This window comes from Dermacentor variabilis, chromosome 3 (genome assembly GCF_050947875.1).
Source record: "Dermacentor variabilis isolate Ectoservices chromosome 3, ASM5094787v1, whole genome shotgun sequence".
Lineage (NCBI taxonomy): Eukaryota > Metazoa > Arthropoda > Arachnida > Ixodida > Ixodidae > Dermacentor > Dermacentor variabilis.
The window spans coordinates 36,773,683-36,796,773 of NC_134570.1; the positions used below are offsets into that span (position 1 = coordinate 36,773,683).

The window sequence follows — 23,091 nt, forward strand, 5'->3', positions numbered from 1 at the left end:
GCCGCGCGGCGCGAAAAACGAAGCCAGGCACAAAAAGAGCCGCAGATTTCAAAAGCCTTGGCATACCTCGGAGCCGTCCCTGAGTTTGTAATATATTTCCTTCCCGCCTCCGAGCATCGTGTGTCTACCGCAGGGAAGGAAGAGGAGGCGGAGGTCTCCCTGTAAGAAGGAGGGGGAGGGGAGTGGTGGATTCAGCGTCTGTCTGTCGTCTATTGTTTCTCCGGGAGCTGACGTCACCAGCGTGATGCGCGCAGGCCGCCGGGATTGAAATCCTTCTTCTTCTTTTTTCCTTTTCACTCCTGTTTCGAGCCATCTCGTCTCTCTCGTTCGTTTTATAAGGAGTATTTTGTGTTTAAGTTCATATGTCTACTTCCCCATCTCTCACCGGAGCCATTGCTTTCTTCGCTTCAATTATTTTTTTCTTTTCGCGTCTACGTTGAAATGATCAAATAAGGATAGCAGATGTGCCATTAAAAGTAAAGAAGAAACAGAGACGAAACCCGGCGAGTGCAGGGAGCGAAACGGGGCGAAAAAGTAGCTGTACAAAGCGAGAGTGCCTTGCTGCTAGCGCCCCCCTTCCCTCGCCACTGCCCCCCCCCCTCTTCCAGCGCAAGCAACCCTCTCAGAACTTTCCTCCCCCCTTTATTTTTTCTTACAGCGGGGGCGTATCCGGCGAGGAAAGGTGGTCGCTCCCGATTGGCTTTCGCCAACGAGGAGGGGGCGGAGCGTTTTTTTTTCTTTCCTGGCGCTCGCAGCCACAGCGCCTCTCTCTATCGTTCTTTCTTTCCTTCATTCAACCCAGCGAGCAGCAGCCCTTCCGTTCCCTCGCTCTCTTTGGCGAGCCAGCGCTGCCTGCGCGAGGCGGCGGCAGCGTTGTGGAAAGAGGGCCAACGCAGGAGGAGGAGAGAACCGCGACCGACGTCGTGCGCGCGAAAATGATGCGGAAGAGCTGGAATACGGTCTTTCTCCCGTCCCTTCCAGCAGCAGCAGCGCCGCTCGCGAGCCCGCATGGATTCGAACGAGGTGCGCGACGCACGAGAGAGGGAGGTCGGTGAAGGGAGGTGGGGGTGGTGGGAAGGGACGCGGGGTGTTTGGATTAAACGCACACACGCACGCGCGCGTGGACTGTGGATCGCTCGCCGGCTCCACTCCCGGCCTTTCTTTCGCTCGCTCGCTAGCCAGCGCTACGCCACGCCAGCCGCCGTTGACGATAGGCTGCGGGGAGGAGCGGTGGCGAACGCGTATACGATGCGAAAACGCTCGGGTGCCCACTGCACATAGCGCGGAAAAAAAAAGGGGGGGGGGGATACATTCCTCCTAACCGACGCGCAGTGGTGTTTTCTCCAGCTAATACTGCTCGCACTGCTCCTGGCTCGTGCGATTAGGGTGTCTGTGCTGTATTTTTATTTGTCCCTAGGCCTACGACTGCCTAGCTGCGTGGCTGATTTTACGGCCTGCTGGAGTTCAGGCGAAACACGCACGGTGCGTAGTCATTGCTAAAGGGAGAGTGGAAAGGGAATGCAGGGATTAAGAAGAGTTGCCGTGAATTACAGGCTGGGAGTTGACGAGATGATTACAGAAGTATACAGTCAAGGGTCGAAGAGATTTGAGACACGTCGGTTGCTAAGTGGATTTTGAGCTGAGCCTTTTTTTTTTCTTCCTTTTTAAGCAACTTCCGTACATATGAGCTATTGTTGAGGCCACACATCCCGTACGATGTTAAAAACAACCGAAACGCAATATTGGATGTTTTCTTTTTTAATTCCCATTATTTGGATCTCGACACTGGCGCGGTCGGTTGGGAACTCGGCGCTGACGCCCGTGGTTGTACCTGGGTCGCAAGCCCCAAGGGTAGCGTTGGCCTGGCGGCCTGGGGTACAACTGCAAGCATCCGAAGGTCCCGGCAAAGCATGAGTCGACAGGTAACAACGAAACAACTTGTTTATTTTAACATCGCAAAGAGTTGGTGGTCAGGTTTGACCGACGTAGAGAGACGGGAGAGCACTTCACTCAACTGAAGAAATCGGAGCCCTCTTCTGGCGTCCGGGGGCAGCTGTTTTTATACTCTCGCAGTTGAGGGCAAGAAGGAACCCCTCAAAAGACGAGCACGTGAATGTACAATGGGCTAATGGTGACGCACACTGTCGTAGCGATGCCGTAGCACCATGTCGTGGCGCTGCGCACGATCTCGTAGCACCTGGTCGTGGCGCTGCGCAGCACACTGTCGTGGCGCTGCGCAGCACACTGTCGTGGCGCTGCCGGTCGGACACAATGACTGTAACGAGAAGATGGTCCCTGCTTTGGCATCGCCTGTTTCGGGCACAATGACTGGAACGAGATCCCTGCTTTGGCATCGCCTGTTTCGGGCCCAATAACTGGAATGAGATCCCTGCTTTGGCATCGCCTGTTTCGGGCACAATGACTGGAACGAAATCCCTAGGCGGTCGCATCGCCGCAGACGCGCCTGGAAACACCTGGCGATGAGTGTTGCGGTGACGACGATCGGGCCAAAATGTCCGCCGCCCCGCCGCCGTCGCGCCGGCAAAACCACGTGTCGCAGGCGAAACGCAACAGACCGCCCCGCCGGGGAAAGGAGATCCCGATGGACAGGGGACTGCATCCGCTGTCCGGAGGGATGTCGCTCGATGATGCTCATAACCGAAGTCGGGCGTCCCTTGACGTTTCTTGAGCGCAGCGCACAGAGAAGGCCTCGTTCTCTCGTTCAGGTTCGCACGGGACACTGCAAAGTGACTTCGGGAGAGTTCACATTTTTGTTCTCGTTCCCGGCAAGCGTTAGAACTACGCTGAAAACTCAACCGCTCAGTCAGCAAGCACGGCACAACCCTCACTAAGCCCTGCCAGGCTCTTTCCCCTTTTTATACCACTGCCTAGTTCCTTACAGTAGTCTAGCATCACTCAGAACGCGTCCACAAATTGAAAAATTGCACTAGAAAGCATATCATCACTTTGAAACACTAAACAAAAGCAATATGTTAAAAAAATCCTGCCTCAGGAAGAAAAACATCAGTAACAAACAATTTTGAGGCTGATTCCTACGTTAGGGGCTTCGACTTAAGCCATCGGCGTTACCGTTGAGACTCCCCTTTTTGTAACGCACCTCAAAGGAATATTGTTGTAAAGCGAGGCTCCAGCGCAGGAGGCGGCCATTTTTGGGAGAGATGGTCTGCAGCCATTGGAGAGGGCAGTGATCTGTCTCAATGATAAACCTCGAGCCGGCTAGATAGCATGACAATTTCTGAACGGCCCACACGAGACATGCACACTCTTTCTCGGTGGCGCTATACGCCTGCTCACGACTGGTCAGCTTACGACTAGCATACAGGACGGGGTGTTCTACTTCTCCATTTTCCCGTTGGCACAGTACAACGCCCATGCCTCGCTCACTAGCATCGCACTGAACAATGAACCCTTTTGTATAGTCTGGCGATCGTAGCACAGGCTGGCTTGTTAGGGCACTCTTTAGGGCGCTAAAAGCTCTTTCCTTTGTCTCGTCCCAGACGACTGTTTGAGGCTCTGTCTTTCTTAGAGCATCCGTCAGGGGAGCCGCGATATCAGAGTACCTAGGGATGTACCTCTGATAGTAGCCGGCGACACCTAAGAACGACCGAATATCGGTCTTTGTGCGCGGTTGCGGAAAGTCTCGCACAGCGGCCACTTTTATTTCAGAGGGGCGGCGACGACCCTGACCAATCACGTGACCGAGGTAGACAACCTCGGCCTGTGCTAACTGGCACTTAGGAGCCTTTACTGTCAAGCCTGCTTCGCGCAGGCGGGTTAGCACTGCCCGCAAGTGTGTCATATGCTCAGACCAGGATGCGGAGAATATCGCTACGTCGTCTAGATACGGTAAAGCGAATTCTTGCTGTCCCCGCAACACTTTATCCATGAGACTTGAAAAACAGTATGGCGCGTTCTTCAAACCAAAACTCAACACTTTAGGACGGAATGTTCCCATTGGTGAAATGAACGCCGCATACCTACTAGCCTCTTCTGTAAGTGGAACCTGCCAATAACCCCTGACAAGATCTAGGGTGGAAATAAACTGAGCGCTACTAACTTTTTCAAGGCGCTCCTCGATGTTAGGGATCGGATAAATTTGATCCTTAGTGATGGAATTAAGCCTGCGGTAGTCGACGCAAGGACGAGGTTCCTTGCCCGGTACCTCAACTAAAATCAAAGGGGAGGTATAATCACTCTCACCTGCCTCAATAACACCGAGCTGTAGCATTTTCTTTACCTCAGCCTTCATAATATCGCTCTGGCGGGGTGACACCCGATACGCCTTGGATCGTACTGGCTCTGTGGAGGTAAGTTCTATATCATGAGTAAGTACAGAAGTCCTACCAGGCCTCTCAGAGAACAGACCTTGAAACTCTTGTAATAGCTGGTGTAGTTCGGTTTTCTGCTCAGGCGACAGCGGTGCTTTACTGATAAGGTCACTAATGACTTGACCGGTGTCTTCCCTGTTCGTCACTGAGCCTAGTCCCGGAAGCTCGACCGGAAGCTCTTCAGGAACGTTTACCATCATGCACACCACTGCTTCCCTTTGTCTATAAGGTTTGAGCAGATTACAGTGGTAAACTTGCTGTGCTTTCCGCTTTCCTGGCAGACTTACCACGTAGTTAACGTCCGACAGTTTCTGAACAATTCGCGCCGGGCCCTCCCACTGCACGTCTAGTTTGTTGTTTAGCGATGTGCGCAATATCATGACCTCATCGCCAACCTCAAAACGACGGGCCCTGGCTGTCCGATCATAATAAACCTTGGCCCTCTGCTGGGCCTTTGCCATTGCTTCACCTGACAACTCCTGTGCCCTTCTTAAGCGTTCGAGGAGCTTAAGCACGTACTCCACCACGACTGGGTCGTCGCCCCTACCTTCCCATGATTCTCGAAGCATGCGAAGCGGAGATCGAAGCGAGCGACCGTACACCAGTTCAGTTGGCGAAAACCCCGTAGCCGCATGCGGCGCGGTCCTTAAAGCAAACATCACCCCAGGCAGACACAGCTCCCAGTCAGTTTGATGTTCAAAACACAAGGCTCTCAACATGCGCTTCATGACGGAGTGGAGCTTCTCAACGGAATTCGACTGTGGGTGGTACACTGAGCTGTGTAGCAGCTTTACCCCACACCTTTCGAGAAAAGTTGTCGTCAAAGCGCTAGTAAACACTGTGCCCTGATCTGATTGAATTTCTGCAGGAAAACCAACTCGCGCAAATATGGACAGTAGTGCATTAACTATCTCAACTGAGCTGAGTTCTTTAAGCGGCACTGCTTCAGGGAACTTTGTCGCTGGGCAGATCACAGTCAAAATGTGTCTGTACCCCGTGGCTGTTACCGGCAGAGGTCCCACTGTATCAATAACGAGCCGTCTAAAAGGCTCCGTAATGATAGGTACCAATTTCAACGGCGCCCTCGATTTGTCCCCTGGTTTGCCCACCCGCTGACAAGTGTCACATGTCCTCACGAAATGGTCTGCGTCCCGAAAACACCCTGGCCAATAGTACTCTTGCAAGAGACGGTCCTTAGTTTTCTTAACTCCTAGGTGTCCGGACCACGAACCCCCATGTGACAAGCGCAACAGATCCTGACGATAGCATTGAGGCACGACCAGCTGATCGAACTCCACTCCTCGGCGGTCTAGATACTTCCGGTACAGGACTCCACCTCTTTCCACAAAACGCGCAGTTTTCCTGGCGATACCTTCTTTGACATTGCAGCGCACGTTTTCCAGGCTGCCATCCTTTTTTTGCTCGGCTATCAAAGCCGTCCGGCTGACTTTTAGCAACCTATCAAGTCCGTCTGACGTAGGCGCGATGAGCAAATCAGTAGATAGCTCTTCTAACTTTCCCGCGTCGGGATTTTCCTCTCCAGTATCTGGCGCCTTCAACGCTACAGACTCAATTTTATTCTGTTCGGGCGTGCTCTGAATATCAGCTTGCTGCGCCTCTGACCCTTTTTCGTTGTTTGATAACGTCGGCCCCGCAACTACCGCCTTTGCAGCGAGCTCCCGAACTTTCGATCTGGTTAAGGCCTGAACACTAGCTTCACCAAACAAAAGCCCCTTCTCGCGCAGGAGGTGATCGGACCTGTTTGAAAATAGGTACGGGTACTGGGGTGGCAGCATAGATGACACTGCCGCCTCCGTCTCAAGCGCTCCGAAAGGTCCTTCAATAAGCACTTTTGCTACCGGCAGACACACGCTATGAGCTTCCACGGCTTGCTTGATCCATGCGCACTCGCCCGTGAACATATGGGGTTCTACGTAAGACGGGTGAACTACATCCATCGTAGCTGCGGAATCGCGAAGCACTCGGCACTCTTTCCCGTTCACGAGGAGGTCTCGCATGTAAGGCTCGAGAAGCTTCATGTTCTCGTCCGTGCTGCCTATTGAAAAAAACACAACTTTTGGTGTTGTTTCCGGACACTGCGCCGAAAAGTGACCCGGCTTCTGGCACGTATAACAAACGCCCGCTCGCCTCATCTCGAACCGCTTTCTGCGTTCGGCTTCGGCTGCCGTCTCTTTACGTTTGGTCGGATTGCTTTCACTCGCATCCTCACTACGCGTGTCCCCCTTAAATCTCATGGGCGTGAACCTTGGCCTCTCAGACTTGGAGCCAAATTCACCCTTTTGACCGTCCTTAGCTCCGCGAGCTCGACGCGTCACAAACTCCTCGGCTAGCTCAGCGGCTCTAGCCACCGTACTCACGTCTGGCCTATCCAAGACCCAGTATCGCACGTTCTCCGGTAACCGACTATAAAACTGTTCTAGCCCGAAACACTGCAGAACTTTATCGTGGTCACCAAACGCTTTCTCTTCTTTGAGCCACTCCTGCATGTTCGACATAAGCCTATACGCAAACTCTGTATATGACTCACTTCTGCCTTTCTCATTTTCCCGAAACTTCCGACGGAACGCCTCCGCAGACAGCCGGTACTTTTTTAGAAGACTCGATTTCACTGTGTCGAAATCCTCTGCCTCCTCTCTATCCAAGCGAGCGACTACGTCGGCCGCCTCGCCGGGTAACAAAGTGAGCAAGCGCTGTGGCCACGTTTCCCGAGAGAACCCCTGCTTCTCGCACGTTCGCTCAAAGTTAACCAGGAACAAACCAATGTCCTCTCCAAGCTTAAACGGCCGCATCAGGTCAGTCATTTTGAACAATACGCGTTCTCCTGCACCGTGTGCCTGACTTCCATTACGAGCGCGTTCCATCTCTACCTCAAGACGCTTCATTTCCAAAGCGTGTTGACGGTCACGCTCTTGTTTTTCTTTCTGTTCTTTAAGTTCGCGCTCTTCTTTTTCTTTTTGCTCTTTAAGTTCGCGCTCCTGTCTTTTTGCAGTCTCCCTCTCCTCCATGGTCTCAAGGCATTCCGACAGCTCGTCATCCTCAGCCTCTAACTCAAGAATAGCCTTTATCAGTTCTGGTTTTCTGAGTTTGTCCGAGACATCCAGACCCAACTCTCTTGCAAGCTCCAACAATTTCGGTTTGCGCAACGACTTCAAATCCATGGCTGCTCTGAATGCTGCTTTCTCTACTGCTTACTATTGTCTTGCCGCAAACTAACCCGGCAGCAACGACAACCACAATTACCAGCTCTGTTTCTGACACTAACAAAAGCCTGGCAAAGCTCAGAAGAAGAAAGTCCCGCACTCACCAAACCTCGCAGGCAGGAATTCCACGCAGTCGTTCCGCTGCAGGCAACCAGTCGTCACACAGGGCTCGTTGCACTGCTCCCGGATCGTCGTTGAGCTGCTCAGCATACTGTCAACTGCATCTCTTTGCTGCTGGCCTCCGTTGTCGTGATCTCGCCGCTGGCAGACAGTTGTTTGAAGTCGTAGGCGATCTCACCGCTGGCAACCAGATGTTTGGATCTCGACACTGGCGCGGTCGGTTGGGAACTCGGCGCTGACGCCCGTGGTTGTACCTGGGTCGCAAGCCCCAAGGGTAGCGTTGGCCTGGCGGCCTGGGGTACAACTGCAAGCATCCGAAGGTCCCGGCAAAGCATGAGTCGACAGGTAACAACGAAACAACTTGTTTATTTTAACATCGCAAAGAGTTGGTGGTCAGGTTTGACCGACGTAGAGAGACGGGAGAGCACTTCACTCAACTGAAGAAATCGGAGCCCTCTTCTGGCGTCCGGGGGCAGCTGTTTTTATACTCTCGCAGTTGAGGGCAAGAAGGAACCCCTCAAAAGACGAGCACGTGAATGTACAATGGGCTAATGGTGACGCACACTGTCGTAGCGATGCCGTAGCACCATGTCGTGGCGCTGCGCACGATCTCGTAGCACCTGGTCGTGGCGCTGCGCAGCACACTGTCGTGGCGCTGCGCAGCACACTGTCGTGGCGCTGCCGGTCGGACACAATGACTGTAACGAGAAGATGGTCCCTGCTTTGGCATCGCCTGTTTCGGGCACAATGACTGGAACGAGATCCCTGCTTTGGCATCGCCTGTTTCGGGCCCAATAACTGGAATGAGATCCCTGCTTTGGCATCGCCTGTTTCGGGCACAATGACTGGAACGAAATCCCTAGGCGGTCGCATCGCCGCAGACGCGCCTGGAAACACCTGGCGATGAGTGTTGCGGTGACGACGATCGGGCCAAAATGTCCGCCGCCCCGCCGCCGTCGCGCCGGCAAAACCACGTGTCGCAGGCGAAACGCAACACCATCTATACCTATAAACTCCAGAATAGAGGTCACGTGGGCAAGGGGCTGCAACATTTACAAGCCTGAAGTGGATGATTCACATATATATAAACCTTTGCTCGCATATGTATGCCGCCTTGGCATACAGATGCTGTATATTTGTTATCTTGTTTGCTTCTCGTTATGTTCCCTTGACAGACAAGGTGTCTGCCAAGAGAATGACAGGGCAAAAATCGTTTTTTTGTGTTGTCGCAGTCAGTTCGTTATGATTTGGTCCGAAGACGCCAATAACGTATTTTAAAGCAGCGATCTTTGTTGACTTATGTAACATCGAGTAACGTGATGACAGTGGAGAGGGCGTGGCAAACTTCCGGTGTTCCGATATGTTCGGTTGTGTAATGGGGTAGTATAGCGAGAGAGCGTAAACGACGATACTTGGGCTAACTCTTGAAACATGCCGTCGCTGGGAAAGGCATTCGTTCTACAGTGTACCTAAAACAGGTTGACTATAATTATGAGGAATGGCCACTGCTCGTTAAAGGGCCATAAGCCTGGAGACAATGTAGGTAAAACCTGTATCTTAGAGGAATCGCTCGTTCATCGCTCTCGTTGCGGTAGCCGAGAACGTATGCACAACCGCAAAATTTAGTGATCATGCATAACAAGCACCAGCCTGCGCTCAAAAGCTTTTGGCGTATACCTGTAGTTCCAATCGTTTCGGCCATGGTATAGAGGCACGCTTTAAACGCTTGCCCCAGCAAATACAAACCGTGCGCCATTTTCAGGCGAAGATTTCTTTGAAAACAATTGCGGGCTTTCTTGACTGTGTTGCTCCTGGTTGCTGCTGTTTTCTCACCGAAAGAATGGCTTGACGGTGGAATCGAACATCGCTCCTCCGACACAGCAGTCTGACGCTCTATTCACTGGACCAGTATCACACGTATACTTCTATCGTGTCAACGTCAACTATAGCTCGAGCCGCAAGAGCACAATACGCGCAAGCCAGTTTCCTTTACTCACAAAGACGCAGGTATGAAACGGGCAAATTTATAGCATTCGATTGACCGCTTCATGATAGCTTCGCTTCACATATAGATTACAATATGTGCGCTGAAGCTGCATTCACAATTTTTTTTACGCATACAATGGTGCAGTCTTTATAGGCCTTGTTAATGAAAAGAAAAGGGAATCTTTACTCGTTTTTTTTTTTCTCCTGAGAACTGGGCATTCGTCATTTTTGTTTCCTTCGCGTTATCTCCATGCATCGTCGATCCATTCGTTCGCGCCGGGACTTATAAGGCCCGTCACGCAAATGGAAAGAGCCTGAAGCAATACACACATGACTCACGACGAGCATACGACGCGCGAAGGCGTGTCGCTGTGGTTAAATAAAAGCACGCACCGACTGAGAGGCGACCCGGCTGATGCAGCTGGACTTTTCCTATTTTATTACTGTTCCTTTCTCTCTAGATCTCTCCTGGAAGCCCCTGCTCTGTTCTTCGAGATAAACGAAAGGAAGGCGATAAATAACAAACAGTCGGTGCCTTCCTCGCACCCTTCAGTATCCTCTTCGTTATTGTGTTTCCCTTTTTCTCATTCCTTGTTTTATTTTTTTTCCTTCCAACCTGGCAGTCACACACATGTTGTAACGATGGAAAGCACTCAAAGAAAATAACAATTAATGCGATTGCAGGAATATAGAAAAATCAGAAAGAAAACAGCGACGCAAGAAGCGCCGCGGCAGAAAAAAATGAAACGAGAAAAGGAAATGAAATGGCCCCGCCAAAGATGTGGGCTGAAGCCGCGGCACTCTCTGCAGTGAGTCATGAAGCAACGCGTTGTCGTCCTGATGCTCTTTCTTGCTGCGTGCATGCCATGCTATGTTTCATTCCTTCCGTTATTTCATTTATTTTTCTTCTTCTGTGTTGTACCCCGTGTTTGGCTTCTATTTGGCTGCTGTTAAGACTCATTTGTTTTTGTGCCATTTGAAAAGTGCTCAGTCGTGCAGCGCGGTAGAGAAAGGGGGGAGGGGGGGGAGGTCGGATTGGGTTGGGTTGGGTACCCGTGCCTGTCTTTTACTTTTGCTTTTGAATAGAGCTTAGGTTGTTTTGCTTGCTTGTCGCATATTTCCATTTCGCGACGCTGTTCCGCGGGTCCTATTTTTTATGCCGTTCATTAGCACCCTTCCGCAAATGAATTGTCTACGCGCGCGTGCGCTCGCGCCAAGTTTTTGACTTGTTTCCGACTTCACTTTTTTTTTCTTGCTTCTCTATGCTGTTGCTCACGTTTCCTTTAGAGCTAGCGTGAGGCCCCGGTTCACTTAGCGGTTATCTTGTTGTGTGCGCCCGACGCATGAGGCTGCTGTAGTGGTGCTGCGATGGCAAACACCGAAAGCAAAATGCAAGCGCCGATCTCTCGGGAAAGCCTGCTGCGGGCGTTACGGGACTTGCATCTAATAACAAGCAGCGCGCAGATATCACTACGCAGTCGACTAGATGAAAAGAAAGAAGGCAAACCGAATGAATTTCTTTAGCGCGTCCTTTCTCAGTTGAGTGATATCATTGTTGACAATCCTGATGACTCAGCACCTTTCTTTTCTGTATTTTTCTTGCTGGTTTCTGATTGTTCTGTCTGCTCTTCGCCATACGACACGAGCTTCGCACCACGCCTGTTTTATTTTATTGCATTCTGCATAAGACGACGGACATAAACAGAAACTTTCATTCAAGCCGCATTTTCGTTTCGTTTCAATGCGCTTGCTGCGTTTGTTTCTTCAAGCTGGGAATGTTTCCTATGCGCCACGCACACTTGATCCCGCTCTGCGAACCACGGGTTTTCTTGACATGTTCTGTGAAGTACCAATAGATCGTATACGTACCGCCTGCGGGCTTGGTGCCTGACACTTTTTCACGGCTAACGTTTGCAGTCAATCTGTAAACAACCGTTTGGGAAGCCTGTGGACCACCGCAGATTAAAAAAGAAAATTGATAGCGACTTTTCTCTGCAGCCAGTTTGCGGATTTTCGATAGACGAAAGGAAAAAGTATACAAGAACGGGCAAAGTGGCCTGCAGACTGAAGCGTAATGTGACGAGGAAGTGACGTCCTTGCTATGAAAACGCTCGTGCCTCGTTAACGTTCCCACCAAGAATGTAAATCGCTGCTATTATTTTAGCTCTCTATCCACGTCCGGCAACATATGCGCGCCTCCGCTTATTCCTTATTCCTTTCCTTATTCGAAATCGGCTGCTGATACTTGAAGAGCCGCCGGTAGCATTTCTCAACATTCATGCCGGTACTTGGACAGTTGCCAATACCAGATCTTAAGCTCGTAGCCAGGATGCACTATAGAGCCTTGTATTTCGCACCTGTACGTTGGAATGAATTGCTCTGCCTGAGAGGGTTTGCTCGCCAAGTCATAGTATAGTACACGTAATTTAATTCGTGAAATTCAGTTTTTCTTTCGTCGACATGTCGCACCAATAGAATTAATTAATTAATTAATTAATTAATTTATTCTTTGTTGGGTCATCAGGAGGCAGGAAGTTAGGCTGTGTTCAGCCGCTATAGGGGAAATTCATTCGCCGACATCCGCATTCGCTGTCCTGATGACCACCCTTGACCCCTAACGCTTTAGGATATATGTATACGAGAATGAACACGACTGCAACTGCTCATATAGCAGCGCCATTACAACGGTAGCTCGAGCCGCTGGATTTTTGTTTATGCTGCCAAAGTGATTTCGAAAATCTGTGGAGACATACACATGAAAACGCTTTTATTTGACAAAAGGAGTGGAAATGGCGACCTCATCAGACTGGACCAATCGAAAATTATAAACTGAACAATGCAAAAATCAACTACAAGGATTTGTAAATAACTTTTGCTCCTTTGTTATATGCGTTTTAATTTCCTTGCGCCAAAGGCGCGCGCCCAGGTAGGTTTCGCTTCGTTATCAAATACTTCGTATTTTTTTTGAGCCAAAGTCAAAACCACCTATTTTACTGACCAGTTCAGATAAAGCATGTTCGAAAAGTCGCTTTCTGTTAACCAACACACCGATTCACTGAAAAAAAAAAAAGTCGCAGATCGTTCGAAACTTCCGCACGGTTCATAATCATGTTCTCCTCCGTTCATGCGCTTTCTGTCTTGTCTAGAACAGAATTTCGTACTCCTATATTCGTCAACTCGATGTCCCTTAACCTACGACAAACTCCTCGTTCCTCCTTGTCATTATACTGCTAGAAAAAGAAGGAAGGACTGCAGAACAGTGACATACATACAACGATGGAAGGAACTCGGTCGTACATGTATTGGATCCAGCACACAGGTTGTCATTTCTGTTTTTTTTCTCGCAATTATTTTGCTGATTAACGTTGCGCCGGAGTGACCGATGCGAGTTCCATTTCCTTCTTTCACTCCCGCTGAAAGCACCGACGGGGTCTGCGCACGACGCGAACAGCTGGCGCCTCCATTTCGATCCGTCAATTCGATCGGTTCGCCCGCTTGCTCTTGGGCCTCCTTTCTTTATTTCTTTATACCATCCGGACGTCTTGCCTTCACTCTGCTTATTCGCTGTACTTCTTTCTTATTCCAAAAATTAATTGTAGCCGCGTCGCAACTCGTCGCACCGATAACCATGAACGAGGCGAACACGCAGTAGAATAACTGGACCAATGAGGCGAAAGCGTCACGGTTTTGAATTTTATTTCTTACTCTCTCTTTTTTGTTCTAAACACTACAGGTGTAGCTGTTTCCCGAAGCCCTCTCTGGCACATTCTTTTACCTGCTTTCTCTCTTGCATCGCACCTTTAAGCTTAGGCCACGGGCTTATAGGCGCACTAGCACTGAAGAGCCTCGGTGACTTGGGTGTCATGCAATCTATATAGCAGGAAGACACCCTTTAGAAAGACTGTATGGCCGCTTAATACAAAGCTTTAAATGCGACCTACAGCATCTAAACTGATCCGACGATAAATATAAGTGCAATACCGATGATGACAAAGGCGACAATGTACCGCAACGGTCGGCGTGATATGGGAACACATTACAACAGCAGTGATCAACACCGATCGCGTCGCAAGATGCCGCGCTTAATTTGTTGCTGAAGCAAGGATCTCCTCCTCGTCTCTGCGGCACTGTCTTCAGGTGCTTTCTGTCATCCTTCGCCGAAAGACCCGCGCGGGGGGGGCGGGGGGGGGGGAAGAACCCCGTGAAGCAAGCACCAGTAAGCAGCACCAGCAAACTTGCGTGTTGAGCGCGCGCGCGGCTCTGCAAGTCCGTGTGCGCCTGCAGCAGCGCGACGCGTGTATGCACGTCTTGTCCTGACCGCGTCCGTACGTGCGTGTGCGTACACGCGCGTGCGAGGCGTGCTCTAGCGCCGCTCGCGGCGTGTGTGCCCACCGGCTCGCTGCTGAACAAGATTTCGCCGAGACGGTTTCCCAGATAAGGCTCTTATTTACGATCTCTCGCGCCTCCCGGCCCGTTTTCCTCTGCTCGGCGCGCACCTGTGCCCTCCGCTCCTCAGGCTTTGCCGTCGTCGCACTATAGTCCGCAGTCTGCGTGAGCTGTCCGCACTACGCGATGGTTGTTTGCAGACCGTTTTTAAAGCGCCTTCTCTGCTCTCGCTTCCGCGTGCGTCCAGCGGACGCGCTGCTACTTTCTTTTCACTCGGTGCCGCCTTCGACGCTTCTTCTCAAGTTTGCTATTCCTGGATTGTACCCTCGAATGCCCCGTGTCCAGTACTTATTGCGGTTACTGTACATGCGGCGTCAATGCGTGAATAGTAGGTATACTGTCTGGCACAACCTTGCTCCTCAACTCCTTGCTGGCACTCCAGTGCCGCCGCGACTCCCATCTCACCACACCTGGGCACTGCAGTGAAGGCTACGACTCTTGTCAGCCAATCAGTAGCTAGAGCCGGTTGTGTCTTCCAGAGAGTGGAGGATGGGTCGCAAATTGTGCGCTACCATTGTTTCCGTGACTCTTACATTCAGTCAGAGTCACACGGAAAACGATAACAGAGGCGGGCAGGGTAGGAGCCTTTCCATAGTTACCTGTTCTGGTTGATTAACGCGAACCTGGTAGCTTTCACTGCACTGCAGCAAGTTACTGAGGTGGAGTGCAGATTAGCGTGAAGGAGAAAATATAGCGTTATCGAATAGAGCGCTCAGCTGATCGCTTCAATTTCAGCAAAGAACAGTGATCGTCCGAATTTATTTGTCGAAAAGCACTTTCGATTCGAAGCAGTGTCGGTTTTGTTGACATAAAGCAGCGTAGGGCTTATTTTATTCAAGAAATGCCGCTACATGTGTCGTCTTTTCCAGAAACGTATAGCCCAGCGCGACTGTACTACACATATAATACACGTTGGCTTATGACTAATGGGATGATGGCGCTTTTCTCATCACTGGACCTATTTTCGTACGTAGTCTAGTAGACGTCCATAGACGCGTCTGAACTCTCAAACATAGTGACAATTGGATGCCGTTCTGTAAACTACCTTCTAAAAATTTCTGTGTGCATTGACTGTCTACGGACTGAATTTGCCAAAGTCTGTAACTGTATGTCTTCTCTATCGACTTACAGCCTTTGACATGTAATCGGCTATAATCTGTAAGATGTTCTTGCATCTGAAAGGAAATATTCAAATGACTTAGTTTTTCTTACGTAAGCACGACGAAAGAAAGCGAGAGAAAGAACGAGAGAAAGAAACGGTCTTATCGTCGTTCACATCTGCATCGTCATGACCACGCCCACTGCCAGACGCGCTGTTGATTCTCATACCGGATTCCGGAACCGTGCCTTCTTGCCCGACTTAATAACTCTCTATACGTCATTCGTCGCTTCTTTTTTTCTGCCCTCCACCGTCCGTCCATATTTCTTTTTTCCTGCGATTAAAGAAGGATCCGCGAGCGTGCGTATCGTGCGCGGATCGACTTCTCAAATTAAACGAGCAGGGACCGTATCAGGGGTCTGAGTCAAAGGAAACATTCCTTTATTCGAAGCGTTTTGCTACATTTCGTTCTCGCGTTTTGATCGAACGTGCGAAGCAGTCGGTCACGCCTCCTCTGAACGCCTGCCAAGCGGACACGAGCACACACACACGCCGCGGCGGGCGCCAGATCCCGAGCCGGGCGTCCTTACGCGAATTCATTCTATTTTCGTTCCTTGTGCAACGACGACCGCACTTGTCTTCCGAAGGGAAGCAGAGGCGGAATGTCCAGACAGGCAACCGAATAGCAAGAAAACGAGCACTTCAAACAAGGAGTGGCTCGCAGATTCCGAAGCTGATTCGATTTTTCTTTTCCTCGCCACTCGTTGCCTCTATGCCAGTGGAAGCAAAACGGCTTTCAAGAGAGAGAGAGAGAGAGAGAGAGAGAGAGAGAGAGAGAGAGAGAGCTGTCTGTTCGGTGGACAGCTTGTACAGGCTCATCTTATTTCTTTATTTCTTTCCCCTTTTCTCTCTCACCATGTTTTCATGCACGCACCTGCCAGAAGTATCGCGCCACTCTTTCAACATCCTCCGCTTACAGAGACAGTGCGCATGCTCGGTTCGTTGTCGTCCTTCTCAGCGCCGTCGGCGTGCGGACGCTCCCAATCCATCATTGAGGCTTGTCACTGAATGCATCTCCTGGGCGTCTCTGAGGTGTGGGGAGGTGAATGGGGAGACAGGGAAGGGGGGGAGGGGCTGCTCGACTCTGGCGCGCGAAATGCAATTAACACGCGGCCTGTTTGAATTCGCCCTGCCCTGCCCCGTTTAATCAAGCCGCGCCACGGACCGCGACTCAAGAATAAGAAATAGAATTAGCACCTCCGCCCGACGCTTCTCAGGACCGCGAAAGGAAAGAGACCGTGTCGGTGCTGCACCAGCTATGTGCGAGCATTGCCGCGTTTTGCGTTTTTCTTCCTCTTTTCGTTCTCGTCCCTTTTCGTCATTCTTTAGGTGCCTTCGTTAACACACTCGTCGTCCGGAAGGCTCCAACTGAGCAACCTTTCGCGCGGATAGAGGCGTAAAATGAATGTGTACATGAAGCTCAGCTCTCCGAAGGTTTATTCGTAGTCTTGCGTCCGTGCGATCAGAAGAAAATAAATTTGTACCATGTAGGCGCATCGCAGCTTTGCTTTTCCAAAGGGAACACGTTATCCGTGCCGAGCAAGATGATGTGTGTGCACCCGTATATATGCATAGACAGAAGCAAGAGTGGAGAATCGTCCCGGTCTGCCGCCGTGGTGCTATCGCAACGGCGACACTGTAAATCAACACTGCAGCAAGCGTTCCGTAGAGGAACCGACTCGGTCGGCCTTTCATTCTTAAAAGTGTTGACACAGAGTTAGGTTTGCTCGCAATCTCTTCCAACGCCCCGCTGCGAGAAGTATGCGCTAGGACTCTTTCTTTCTTTTTCTTTTTTTTTCGCAGCGCGAGCATTCGTATGAATAATACGCTGTGTGCCCTGCACTGCGCTCGTGGTGCAATTGCTCACCGCGGAATGTAGACACCGCGGACTTGCGACACCCACGTCTTTCGCGGCGCTTTCCGGAAGGGAGAAACAGAAAGGCGATAAGGGACGCGGACAGCGATACATTTTGCTTCCCAATATGACGGATCATCCATGCGCATGAAGAATAAAGCGTTTTTCTTCGCGTACTTGACAGGTCGATAACCATGCCATGCGTTTCGCAATAACTACGACGGCGGTCTGCGTTACAGTATCGACATTCAGGCTAAGACAAGCCGAAATAAGCGTAACACAACGAGGCATAGACATGGTTACATTGGTCGAACGAACCTTAATCGACCGCATTTCTTAACCAGTCATTTCCTCCGCAAAAATAAAGAGCGAAAATAAAGAGAAAAGCCCTTGAGATGACGCGTTGTTTGGGCCGATGTGAACCTTGTATCCTACGTAGCATGCGTTCGAAATTTCTTCGGGGGTTGTGATGTTTTCGTTTCGATTCCTGATACACACTTATAGACGCACCCATTGGGAGCGCAGTAGCTGTTCAGGGTCGATGACGTTTTCGTGTAAATGTGTCCAAGTGGCCACGCAATTTCTGGGCTGCTGGCATCGAAACGTTGCACACTATGTTTGGGTATGATTGCTGCTTCAATTCGCATTCGAAATCGATTTGGTCTTGCGGCTGAAAGCGACATTATAAACTACAAGGGAGACTGTAACGCAGCACTCCGAAGTGGCGTGCATGAAAGTGCCAGCACACAGGGTCGGATTTAAATTGGGGACCTGTTGGAATACCGGCGGCTGCTGCTGGAAATCAAATCTGTAAACCACATATCTTAGCAGCAGAAGGTCATGAGCTCTTCGCAATTCGCAGCAGCCATCTTCATGATTGCAACGAGGATTATACCCCAACCCGTATGACCATCTGTGACTAATTAAGCTATGAACGCTTGTCTGTGTAACTGTGCAAAGTGTGAACTTCTCTCTTCCTTCTCCTCTTTCAATCTCCTTTCCCCTACCGCAGTGCAGGGTAGCCTACCGGGTTCAGCGTGGTTAACCTCCCTACCTTTTCCTTATGACTTCTCTCTCCCTCTGTCAGCAATGCTGATCAGAGAGAGAGAGAGAGAGAGAGAGAGAAGGATAAATAACCTTGTTCGACAGTTTACTTTTCAGCCACCCTAATGTCCGATCCGGATGATAACGAGCAGTCCCCTAACATAAATGGTTCGTGGTGCGTCAGATCGGCTAACTCTGTCTGTTCCTCGCGCGTTGAACTAGAAGTATGGTTATTAAGCTCGCCCTATAGGGCGCGACAAAGTTGCCTCAGTATCCGCAGTAGAAACGCAGGCGTGCAGGTTGTGGCGCTTTACAGTACTGTGCTGGTAGTGGTCTTATTGATTTCCTTTATACCGAACTGCCCTGCCGCACGCGCAGTTGAGTAGTGCGCATCTTCGAGTAACCCGCCGTCTCTACTTTCTTCCGTGCAGGCAACATCCTGGAGAGCATGTCTCCGGGAGCGCTGCTGGGCACGCAAGCTTTTCTGCAAAACATCGAAGCCGTCGCCAGAGCCAAAGAGCAGGCAGCGGCCGCGGCCGCCGCCTGTGCCACCAGCCAGCACCAGCAATCCGGAGGAACGGGAACGGGAACAATGGTGGGAACGGCTGGCGGTGGCCCACCCGTGCTCGTCTCCTGCCTCGGCTCGACGGCACCCGGTCCAGGAGGGGCTCTGTCGGCGCCACCCCTGAGCCCGGCCTCTTCGAGCTGCGGCAGCACGGGCGCCTCGCTGACCGACGCGACCACTGCGTTGTCCGGCCGCGGCGCCCTGCCCCCGCGGCTGTCACCCGCGCCGGCGGCCCCGTGCTCCGCTGACGTCATGGGCAACAAGGGGACCGTGTCCGCCGGTTCCATTCCCGGTGACGTGGCCAACAAGGCGCTGCAAATCGCCGGCGCCGCGGCCCAGTCTCTACTCGGCAGTCACGCGCAGGTACGTGAGGAAACCCGCCGTATTGAGGCGCTAGCCATATGCGCGCGCCAACCACGCGCCTGCATGTGGCTACAGGCCTACGCGCTTGCTTGAAGCGGCCCCAGTCAAATGACGCGAAAGCTTAGCGGATGCAAAAAAAGCTCCACCAGGAATTTCGGAAAATGTTTCTGGTGCTTTTCTTCTGTATGGGAACCATGGATCGCAGAGGCGTCTGGAAGCGCGCTAAGACGCGTCCGTGTGGCCGCTGCATGAATAAAAAGGGCTTTTTTAATACGAGTTCGGGACAGCGCTTTTCGAACAGCAGGCAAAGAAGACGTGCGCTCAAAGCGCAACGCGGCGTTCTCTGTTGTACTTTCCTATCTCATACATAAATAGGGTATAGCGCTGTTGTTGCGACGACTGGCAGCTTTAAATAGCCCCGGCTTACAAGACTGCACGTACACGTGTCTATGAACTATATGAACGTGTAAGATCTTGTTAGAGTGGTAAGAGAGGCACGCATCTTATGACAAGTCAGAAGGTTTTGCTCGTTCGATCCGTACCATTACCTAACATTGATCACTTTTTCAACAGGATGGTGCGTTCTATATACGTCGCGAAGCAACTCCACGAACTGGGACATATTCAACTCGTTCGTGGATTGTGCGTTAGATTAAAAATACCCCAAGAGCTACTTTAATTCGTACGGGCTGGTGTACGCATGCACCTGCTGAGTCCTCGTTATCCGATGAAATATGAAGTCGTCCGCTTACAAAGGTTGAACCAGGAGAACGGGAACAATACTGCCGGTACAAAGTGCACGCAGCGCTTGCTTTGCATTATCCTGCCCGCGCACTCGCAAGACAGGTTGTTTAATGTCTTCATACAGGGTAGCCTGCAGTTCTTTATTCACTTCTGGCTTCTCCAACCACCCGCACATCTTGCGTTCTCCTGTAACGTTGCAACAGGCTTCATGTTTCACTTAAGACCTCGCGCATTTACTCGCGGCTTTTCTTCGCACACTGCCATTATATTCACACAAGCTTTGTGTGTGCGGGGGGCCAACTGCTCCCCCCCCCCCCCCGTATGCGTCAGGAATTCAAGAACACTACGAGATGGCCATGCCAGAGGCCCCCCTTTTTTTATCGGAGTTTCTTTCTTGACCGCTCGCTGATGGAGTTGTCAGTGAAATCTGCGTTATGGGCTTTACCCGGGATTCGAACACCCCGCTTTATCGGCACTCATTAACAACGCGCAGGCGAGCCTCATTAATCTCTCTGATTGTTCGACGACCAGCAGCAACACTAGTCCGGCCCTGATTGCCTTCGTGCCTCGGCTTTTGTCTCGCAGCAGCGCGCTTATGCGTGCGTGCGCGTGTTTTCCGTGTTTGAATTATTATACGCGGCAAGGCGAGCGCCTTATGCCCCGCTTAGCAGCAGCAGCGACGACGACGCCTGTTCTAGACGGCGCCTACACACAAAAGCAAACCTTGCGCCTCCCTCTCGAGTCCGCTCCTTTTCGTGGGAGCTTTATTAGCGGACCAGGCGGCGTGAAGGGTCGAGCCGAGGCGTTCAACCTTGACTGAAGCATTTCTCCCTCTTATACGCGATGAAGCTCGAAATAAAAGAGAAGCCAGCCTTGGTTGGCAGATCCCGGGAAAGTAAGGACGAGGGGCGGCTCGACGTTTCAGGAACGCAACGATTCGAGCACAATAGTTAGAAAAAAAAAGAAAGGAGAACAACTTTAAATGCAGAACCTAGTCGAGCCGATAACGCGGCCAGCCAGCCGGTCAGTTCGTATATGCGAGACGAGTGCGCGTCTAGTGGTGGGGGGCCCCCGCCGGATTCGTTAGTTTATTCATTTCTTTGTTCTTCCACTCTCCCCCCCGCCTCCTTTATTCATTTCTTTCTTTTCTTTTTTCTTTCTTGCACCTCGGATTCCCTCGCCGCGCTTGAGACTGCAGCGTCTCGGGTCTTTCGTGCTGCCGGCGCGTTCGTCAAAGTTCAAGAGGGCCGCGGGCGTAAACTCACCCTCGCACGCACACAGACCCGACGGGGCATCGCGCCTTTGTGTATCCATTTCTTTTGTTCAAACGTGGCGCCAAGTGCGGAGTTTGCGAAGGAAAGCGCATACATTGCCCGAAAAGGCAGCTTCGGCTTGTCCGCCTCTCCCGCGTTCGGCCCGTCACAGCGCTCCGGACGGCTCTTTTAGTGCCCACTGCTCTCGGCGAAGCGGCCTCAGCAGTTCAAGCGAGAACTGGTCTGTATACGCTGTAGAACTGTTGGGCTCTAGAACGCTTGCGTTCATTAATTGTGTAATTTCTGCAGTTGTTCTCGGCCTTTGCGACAATGACGTTGTAATACTTGTGTATGCGGGAAGGAAGTATTTTACGTATTTATATTTATTGCGATAGCAATTATGTGGACACCCCTAGCAATTTTTTGCCGTCGCCGTCGGCGTCGCCGTGCGGTTCCGTATATATATTTAGGTAATGTATGCTATATGCCACGTGATGCTATGTGACATGCGCTACATGCGGGTTACTTTGGAACGCCATTCTATTACCAAAGTTGCTTATACCGGGTCTTACATTCTTGACCAAATTATTCCTCAGAATTTTGAGAATGGCAGCCCACAAACAAATGTCGTGACACAAAACACCGATAGTTCATGCCTTTTATCCTAAACCTACTCAGACTTAAATATTCAAAGTGCGAAAGAATAACGGTGCTCGAACCTAAAATTGATGTGATTTTTTTGCGCCGCTGCTTACTAGCTCCGGGATCGGCCCAGGAAAGAGGTTTGAAATATACCCGATAAGAAAAGGCTGCGGTAAAGTCGCTGAGAAAGACGTAGGCTTTAATTAATAAACATAAATCGAATTGTCCGATGGCAGGATTCAAACAGATGACTCCTACCACATCAGCTCGTTTTTACTTAGCTTACGTTTACTTCGATCAATTCACGCTGCCACTACAGCGACGAGCCTTACACTTAGTGTAATACCCCGACATGTTGCTATCGCATTCATTGCTACGCCGCTATTGCGAAACAGCGATATTTTTCGCAAGGTGAGCTGTTGCTTTCGCCTGAACTCGTCCACAATTACAATACGACTTTCTGCTTACAGCGAGGATGGGCGCGTCGTGCAAAACGAAGCAATACGGACTCTGCTTAACAGCAACTAAACGTTTACTAATTGCTTCGGCACACGCTGTGCACCCTTGAACGTGCAACAGCATCAGGCTCAGACAATATAGATCCGCGCTGCTGTTCGGGCTTCGCGAATTTCGTGTCGATAAAACGGCCAGTTGTTTTAGTCGGCAGACTGTTCACGAGTGTTCTTCCCGTCATGATGTGTGCGTCCTTGTTTTCTCCTGAAAGTCGTGTTGGAACTTCGGGTGCCTTCATCGGGCTTCGGCATTTGGTAATTTTACAGTTACTTTGTTGTCTTCACTGGCCGAGAGGTGAAGCTATCAACGTGCTTGTTGCGCGAGAAATAAAGAACGCCGAGGATGAAATTTTGACACGTGTTACGTGTAAGCTAAAAGGCAGTGCCGCGCTACAGATGCGCGTCTAAGGAGCAGTCGGCAGTCACCTTTGCATGTCTGCGACTCGTACTGGATTGCGCGTGTGTGCGCGTGTGCGTGCGCGTGCATCTGTAAGTGCGCACGCTCGCGCGTGTTCCACCGCGGCGGGCTTCTACTCCAAGCGCTGCGAATTCCAGTCACAACAATGGTTCTACGCTCCTCTTGCCTTCTCGTCTGTTTACCCGGCGGCCTGGTCTGAGTTCAGAAAGGAAAGAAAAAATTTAGAGTGTGAGAGAGAGAGAGAGAGAGTATTTGGAAACACAGGTGTTCAGCGTTGAGCTCTTCGTCCTGCGCAGCTGCTTTTTCTTCTTCTTCTTCTTGCACTTCTTGTTCTTCCGGACTGGGAAGAGAGAGCCAATTTTCGAAAAAGAAAACTAAACGCGCTCACCGTGTTCCCACGATTTTTATTCTTTT

General features: G+C 50.9%; 1 protein-coding gene across 3 annotated transcripts in view; it reads left to right on the forward strand.

The window, feature by feature from the left end:
• LOC142575417 (uncharacterized) overlaps positions 1 to 23,091 on the forward strand; it is a 629,386-nt gene that overhangs the window by 577,634 nt on the left and 28,661 nt on the right. For all 3 annotated transcript variants that reach the window (XM_075684777.1, XM_075684778.1, XM_075684776.1), the window contains one exon: positions 18,612 to 19,108. In XM_075684777.1, coding sequence (XP_075540892.1) covers positions 18,612 to 19,108 — 497 coding nt within the window. The remainder of the gene's footprint in view (positions 1 to 18,611; positions 19,109 to 23,091) is intronic.